General features: G+C 39.6%; 1 protein-coding gene and 1 pseudogene across 1 annotated transcript; one reads left to right on the top strand and one right to left on the bottom strand.

The window, feature by feature from the left end:
• Positions 1-346: 346 nt before the first annotated feature.
• Positions 347-2046, top strand: LOC132163959 (UDP-glycosyltransferase 71K1-like; annotated as a pseudogene).
• A 264-nt stretch (positions 2047-2310) lies between these two features.
• LOC132163131 (putative receptor-like protein kinase At3g47110) lies at positions 2311-5961 on the bottom strand. Its single transcript, XM_059573324.1, has 2 exons — positions 3279-5961; positions 2311-2814 (listed from the first exon to the last, which is right to left on the bottom strand). Exons 1-2 carry the CDS (start codon positions 5959-5961, stop codon positions 2393-2395), a joined length of 3105 nt encoding a protein of 1034 aa, XP_059429307.1. The 3' UTR covers positions 2311-2392.
• Between the last annotated feature and the right edge of the window lie 2447 nt (positions 5962-8408).

Raw genomic sequence — 8408 nt, forward strand, 5'->3', positions numbered from 1 at the left:
ACAATTTTTAAGTTAAATTTTTTTACAACATAAAAAGCAAGAACATGATAAAATAGTGAATAATTCTTAACTAAAATATGTCACATTTTATTGAGGAGTAGTGATTTAGTGGAGAACGGTATGCATGAACAGTGTGTATATTAGTGTTATAAAATTATAAAATATTAACAGTAAAAAAATAAAATAAAATTATATTATAAAACCAGTGTGCACATTGTTTATGTGCACCCCTGTCCACTAAATCGCTGTATAGTTTGGGTGGAGCCTACTTGTGAGAAATAGCTGAAAATATGAGGCCTACTTCCAGCGAATTTTAGGGAATCTGATCTCATACCGCTGACCAACCTCCCAATAATACAGTCGTCTTTCCCAATAAAGAAAGGAAAAGGGGAGGAATGTGCGTTCTATGAAAATAGTCTCAGCCTCCTAGGAGTTGGTACGGGGAACAGGAAAAACGAAAGAGATCAGAAGATGGGGCAAGTAGCAGAGCTCATCTTCATCCCAATTCCAGGAATGGGTCACCTGGTTTCCACCCTTGAATTCGCAAAGTGCCTGCTTGATCGCGATGATCGTCTTTTGATCAAAGTTCTTTCCATCAAATTCCCCTCTTCTCCCTTTGCAGATGCATACACCAGATCACTCACCGCCTCACATGCTCGAATCCAGCTCATAGATCTCCCCAAGTAGACCCACCACCAACGGAGTCGTTCAAATCTCCCCAAGCCTATTTATGTGCTTTCATAGAAAGCAACATACCCAACGTCAAACATGCTGTCACGAAGATTTTATCCTCTGGCTCAGCTCGAGTTGCAGCGTTGGTTCTTGATTTCTTCTGCCTGTCAATGATTGATGTTGGCAGGGAACTGGGTCTCCCTTCTTATTTATTCTTCACCTCCAATGCAGGATTTCTTGGTCTCATGCTTTGCCTTCCAACTCGCCATAACCAAGTGAACGGCGCCGAATTCAGCGACGCAGATCCTCCGTTGTTAATCCCGGGCTTTGTCAACCCAGTTCCGGCAGCTGTTTTGCCTTCAGCTGTGTTCAACAAGGATGGTGGCTACGCTGCTTATATTAAGCTTGCACAAAGATTCAGAGATGCCAAAGGAATTATAGTAAATACGTTCACAGAGTTGGAGCAACATGGTCTCCGCTCGTTTCCCGATGGACAAACACCTCCGGTCTACGCTGTTGGTCCGGTGCTTGACCTGAAGGGTCAACCGAACACTGGTTTGGATCGGGCTCAGCATGAAAGCATCATGAAATGGCTTGATGATCAGCCTCCATCGTCCGTGGTGTTTCTATGCTTTGGAAGCCGTGGGATCTTCGGTGAAACCCAAGTGAAAGAGATAGCTTTTGGGCTGGAGCGTAGTGGGCAGAGGTTCTTGTGGTCCTTGCGGCGGGCTGCCTCCTTGCCGTCGGACGATGACATCCTGCCGGAAGGTTTCTTGGAGCGGATAGAAGGGAAGGGGATGATATGTGGCGGTTGGGCGCCACAGGTGGAGGTTCTGGCACACAAAGCAGTCGGAGGGTTCGTATCTCATTGCGGATGGAACTCAATATTGGAGAGCTTGTGGCATGGCGTGCCTATTGTGACATGGCCTATATATGCTGAGCAACAGCTCAATGCATTCAAGATGGTGAGGGAGTTGGGATTGGCAATGGAGATGAGGTTGGACTACAGGAATGGAGGTGGTGATCTGGTGATGGCTGATGAGATAGAGAGAGCTGTAAGAGGTGTGATGGATGGCGGCAGTGAGGTTAGGAAGAAGGTGAAGGAGATGGGAGAGAAGGCCAGAAAAGCTGTAATGGAGGGTGGATCTTCGTTCGCTTCTATTGGGCAATTTATTGATGATATGATCATAGGCAGCAGTTGATACCGCATATTGGGTTGATTTCTCTTTGTTTGAATTTTGCTTGTTTTTATTGCAATATGTTGCTGAAATTGCCCCCAAGTTTAAAAAATGAATAATACTACATATCACACTTTTATTTCATAATGCAAATATTGGCTAAAATAATGATAAATATGAAGGCTGGTTGAGGATGTCACTTTAACATTGTAAGATAAAATTATAGTTTCTAGACATTTGAAAGTACAATTTAAAAGGCCAAGTACAAATCATTTGTTTCATAAGGGTACAAGTCGTTATAATCTTACGTGGTTTCAAAAGGCCAAGTACAAATCATTTGCTTCATAAGGGTACAAGTCGTTATAATCTTCGTGGTTTCATGTTATACTTGTTGAAGTACTTTACAAAACTTGAAAAGGACAAAAAAAAAAAAAAAAAACAGAGCATAAAAAGTGGAAAGGAAAAGAGAAAGTGGACATATATACAAATATACCTGTATACATTTTTTTCTTGTTCTAATCCATTCCATTCATTGTAGTTTTTCAGAAACTTTCCCCTTTAACTGAGCTTTCAATTTTCTGTTCATGAGTTCCACTCCCAAGGAGTTTGGCTCTAATTGAAAGCAATTCTAGGGTAACTCTTCTCATGTCCATTCTGTGTCCTAGAGATTCTGCTGAACATGCAAGGCCAATGTGAAAGACCAATATCAAGCATTCAATTTCATCACTTGTCCACTCACCCCAACATGTAACCATGTTCTTAGTTTCTCCTACCTTGTTCGAAGCTGATTGGTCCAGAATCTGTGTCACTTGTCCCTGCAATGTCAACTTGACGAAGTTGTGAAGGTTCAGGTCATCTTTGAACAGTTCATCAGTGGGTCTTCTTCCAGTGAATATCTCCAACAAGAGGATCCCAAAGCTGTACACATCACCATTAGTTGATTGCTGACCACCAATTCCATACTCTGCAAGAATTAGGAGAACTTCAATGGTATAAAACTAGTGATTTGGTTAACTTAAAGGTAGTTGTCACACAGTGATAAGAGGCGCATTTAGATATTTTGTAGTGGGCTTAACCTAGGACTGTAAACAAATAGAGCCGCTTGTATACAAGTTCGGGCTTGGCCTGGATAGTCTTGATTCGGTCTCGGTTTGTTTAATAAATGAGTTGACCGTGACACAAAATTAGGCTCGATTATTAAACGAGCTATGTTTGAATAAACTCGGCTTAACTCATATAACTTCATTTTTATTATTCTTATAGTATTATTTTAATTTTGTAACTAGAATATCTTAATAAACCTAACAGCATTAACTATAGAAATAAATCTAACAGCATTAACATCCAATTTTTTGGTTCTTTTCTTCCTTGTCTTCTTCCTTGTCATTTATACTTGCTAAAAGAATGAGTGAAATGTTGAAACGTTACCTGGAGGAGCATACCCGACAGTTCCATTAATCCCAGTTGAGCTTAATTGATTAACAAGAGCTTGCTTGCCGGATTCTGAAAGGAGTCTTGCCAAACCAAAATCACTTATATGAGCAGTCAAATCATCATCAAGAAGAACATTGCTTGGCTTTAGATCACAGTGAATAATAGGGGTTTGGCAGTGATGATGAAGATAAAGCAAAGCAGAAGCTACATCTATTGCAATGTCCATTCTCTGTAGAAGGCTTAAACTTCTCAGCTGCTTGAGCCCATCTTCTGGATGCAACCACATCTCCAAGTTCCCATTTGGCATGAACTCATATACTAAAGCTTTGAAATCTTTGCCCTCAAAATCAACACTTGAGCAAGCAGTAAGTATCTTAACGAGGTTTCGATGCCGGATGTTCCTCAATGCTTGGCATTCAGCAATGAAGCTCTTTGAAGCTCCTTGCTTTTCAAGGTTGAGTACCTTGATTGCAACACTTTTTCCATTCGATCCGAGTATTCCTTTATAGACAGAACCAAAATTACCTGAACCGATGAAATTTCTCTCAGAGAATCCACCGGTTGCATTGAGCAATTCTTGATACGAAATTCTTTGGTAATAGTGCCCAAAAGAAGAAACAGAAAGACGTTTCTTCTCTGGCTTTCTCAACAAGCACACAGAAATCAAAGACAACAACGTCAAGCAGAAAGCAACTGCAATGACCATTGCCAGTATCAGCTTAAAAGCAACATGCTTTCTATGCTTGCACGTTGGCAACTGCAGCATTTGGATCCCCCCACAAAGCCTGTTGTTGCCATAGACTTTAATTGCTGTAGCATTGCTGAAGGACCCTTGTACTGGTACCTCTCCCTCCAGATTGTTGAAAGACAGATTTAAGTTCTGCAACAAGGGAAAACTAACCTGCATGTAGCTTGGGATTCGGCCGGTCAATTTGTTGTGGGAAAGATCAAGATATCGAATACCTTTTAACCTACTTAAATCGGGAATAGTTCCTTCAAAGAAGTTCCCCTGCATATAAAGAAATTCCAACGCCAAACAATCCTTTAGGTGCCCTGGAATCTCTTTGGAAAATTTGTTGTATGACAAATCCAGAGCAACAAGAGATTTCAGGTTTCCTACTTCTGGTGGCAACGGACCCGTCAGAGAGTTATGAGACACATTAAGGACTAGAGAAAGAGCTGGAAGAGCAAGGAGTTGCTTTGGTATGCTGCCATTTAATTTGTTATGGGAAAGGCGTACATCTTGCAGGTAGCTACATCTTTCCAGACTCGCGGGTATGCTTCCTACTAAGCTGTTATTACACAAATGGAGAGCTAACAATCGAGTCATATTGCCAAAGGAAGATGGGATCTCCCCTGTCAATTTGTTTGCACCCAAGTATAGTTTGTTCAAGTTTGAGAGCTTCCCAATTGAGGCTGGAATATTACCTGTTAACAAATTCTGATCCAGGCCAAGTTGAGTTAGGCTGACTAGATCTGATATCCGCATGGGTATGCGTCCACCAATAAAATTCCCTCTTAGCTGTAGCCAAGTTAGTTGGGTTGAGAGGTTTGTTATAGAGTCAGGCAGCTCACCACCAAGCCGGTTGTAGCTGAAATCCAGCCTCTGTAACTTGCTACAATTGGTCAAAGAAGTCAGAAAACTCAAATCATCAACTGACTGATTTCCGAAAAGATTCCCAGATGCATCAAGCCATTGAAGATCTTTTAAATCGCGAAAAATCGTAGGTATGTTTCCTGTTAAACGATTCTCAGATATATGAAGGAGCTGCAAATTTGAAGCATTGGCCAAGGAAGCTGGAAAGCTTCCTGTGAATTTATTTCCTCCCCCCAAAAGAAGTTCTTGGAGATTTGGAAGAGCAATGCCTAAGTCAGGCTTGAGGTTACCAGAGAGGTTGTTGGAACACAAGGAAATGAAAATGAGTGATGATAAATTGTATAGGGAAGCTGGAAACCCACCGGAAAGATTATTCAATCCAACATGAAAAAATTGCAAGCTTGTCATTTTGGCTACTGTACCTGGAATTTCTCCCTCCAAATTGTTATATGCAAACCAAAGCTGTTGGAGAGATGACAGGTTCCCCAGAGGTGGTGGGAACCTTCCACTTAGGTGGTTGTTGGAAAGAGATAGGATCTCAAGTTTGGATAAAGAGCCAAGTTCAGATGGGATTTGTTGTACTAGGTTGTTGTAGTGGAGATCAAGATTGACAAGGTTGGAACAGTGAGACAAATTAACTGGAATTTCTCCTTCCAATGAGTTATAACTCAAGTTTAGATTTTGAAGCCTGATTAAGTGACCAACTTCTGAGGGGATTCCACCAGAGAAGGAGTTGTTTGCAAGGTTGAGGGATCGAAGGAAAGAAAGATTTCCAAGGTGGGGAGATATGGTGCCAACCAATTTCTGGTCTTTTAGGTTCAAACCGATGACTCTTTGGTGGTTGTGGCCACAGTTGATCCCAACCCATTGGCAGAAATGCAAAGACTCATTCCAAGAAGGCAGGACACTGGGGGTGTCATGTATGAGGGACTTGAACTCTAGTAATGCATGTTTGTCTGTTTCAGTTGAAAGTATGGTAGCCAGGGAAAATTTTGAGACTGAAAAGAAGAGGGACAGAAGAAGGATGGTCCGGGAAGTTGGTGAAAAGAAGAGTCTGAAACAAATAACAGGATGCTCCATGGGAGAGGGAGAAAGTTGCAGCCACAATGTGGAAAATCTTCTATTTTTATACTTTTCACTGTCGAAGTAAGAAAAGGTTAATGACTATTGACTTTGACTACTCTCACAGTGAATTTTCCTAATTTGACTTTGACTGGGCAGGCTTTTGAGTTACATCTTCGATCACTTCAAAAAAAATCATTGAGTGAAGGAAGATCATTCATTCATGCACTTGTCGACTGTCGTCAATGTATATATGATTGAATAATTAACTCTTAGTTAATATAATTAAATTTATCTTCTTCTTTTTTGGGGAAAATTTATCATTCATTCATGCACTGTTGGCATTTTGTTCCCTAAAATGCCCCCACCCTCATCATCATCCCCAAACTGGGTTTTAGACTTCTCCATTCAATCGCCGATATCCATTCAAACATGTAAACCAAAATATTGAAAATTCAACCTACAGTTTTGGCATCTACCCCAACAAACCAGTTGACAAGACAGCGATAAATCAAACCGCAAGAAATGAAGAAAGGGAAAGCGAAAAGGAACTGTTCTTGCAAGTGGAGTCTTCAACGCGGTGACATAATAGAGGTGGGTTTTGTCCCTGTGTTTTCGCTTCAAGATTTCACACATTGCTCGGGAAACACAAAATGGGCACCCAACAACAACAACAACAACAACAACAACAACAACAATAACAATAACAAAAAAAACAACAGTGTCAAAAAATATCAAGAAATTAGGACCAGAACCGAAATCGAAAACTAGAAAACCAAGGAACGGTTCCAATTCTGGTTTTTTGGCACCCGGTTATAACCGGGTAACCGGATGCAAAGCAAAATATATATATATATATATATATATATATATATATATATTGCTTTTATTTTTACTTTTTAGTGTTTAGTTTAATTTTTAGTTTAGGTTTCATTGTGTTTGTAATATATTTATGAACTATTTTTATTGTAAGCGAGTATTTCTTTTGGTTGGTACTTTATTTAAATACTTGTTTTATTAATTTTTTTCGGAGGTTTTGAATTGTTGTAGTAAGGGGTATTTTTTGTGGTTGTTGGTTTGTTTAAATACTTGTTTTTATTGTTTTCTTTAGGTTTGTAGTTGTGAGGAGATATCTCTTTTTGTTGTTGGTTTGCTTACATATATTATGTATTAGCCTATTAGGTAACCTTTTAAAATGATTTTTATGGCATTTTAAAAATTGGATTTTTATTTTTAATCCCCATATAGGTAAAAACATTTATTTTTTTAGGATTTTTGGGCGTTTTTAATTTTTTTTATTATTATTATTTGGAACAATCACAACAAAGTCCAATTTAGTGGGACAAAAAGGCTAATAGTTTTTTAAAAAATTGGCCAACTGTGTGCAAAAAATGGGCTTATTTTAAGCCCAACACCTAAAATAAGCCCAAAATACAAATTTTTTTAAAAAACCGAGTACAAACTGGAATCGGCCGGTTAACCAGGACCCAATTACCTGGTTTTGGTTTTCGGTTTTGGCCGATAACCGAGAATCGGGACCGAGTTGACACCTCTACGCAACAAGTGTAAAAATTCATTTCAAAAAACTGGCTTTGGCGAATTGGGTCATCGTGAAATGCAAGAGAACCCAAAGAACATCGAGCTTTCGTGCAAGAATTAGAAGGGTATGAGACAAGTTACTCAGGGACGCTTCAAGGTTGGTTCTTTCTCATGCCGTCGTTGGCCAGAAACCCACGTAGGTCTAGCCGTGACCCACGTGGGTCACTGGTAAGACCGGTCAGACCCTCCTGGGTTTCTAGCTGTGACCCACCAGGTTTGGCTAGACCTTTGGCTCGTCGCCCTTCGTTTCCTTGCCGGTGTGTACCTGTCTTGCTTCACCCTCAGCAAACTCGTTGGACAAAAAAATTCCAATAGGTTTTGAGATTCTATCTTGTGTATGGCTATGTAGTTTCCGACTAGAGGAGGAGTGAAGAGAAGCTTGAGAACCTCTTTCACTTGATTTGCTGGGGACCCAATTAGTTAATTATTTTTCTCAGTATATATTATTCTGGGAATTATGGAGAAATTTGTTGCAATGAAGTTCAAATATGTTTGCCACGGCAATTAGCAATGAATACTACTTTAGTAGACCTAGAAAAATAGACCTATAAACCTTTGTGAGAACATTTTGGGGATGATGATGAGGTTGGGGGCATTTTGGAGAACAAAATGTTAACAGTGATCACGTGCGAGATCATTGTTCCGTCAGTCAAAACGCCTTTGACTGACGGATTGGTTGAATTGCAAAAATTGAAACACTAGAGGTCGAATTGAAAATCGTTCTAAACTTTGAGGGGTAAAGTGTAATTTTTTTAAAAAAAACTTTAATTTTTAAAATAAGTAGTGATTTAACATATTATTAACACCAATCATATCATTCCATAAGATTTTTCATTAATTTTTTAATAAAATCGTGTGAGATCTTA

The sequence above is a fragment of the Corylus avellana genome, chromosome ca10 (assembly GCF_901000735.1).
Source record: "Corylus avellana chromosome ca10, CavTom2PMs-1.0".
NCBI lineage: Eukaryota > Viridiplantae > Streptophyta > Magnoliopsida > Fagales > Betulaceae > Corylus > Corylus avellana.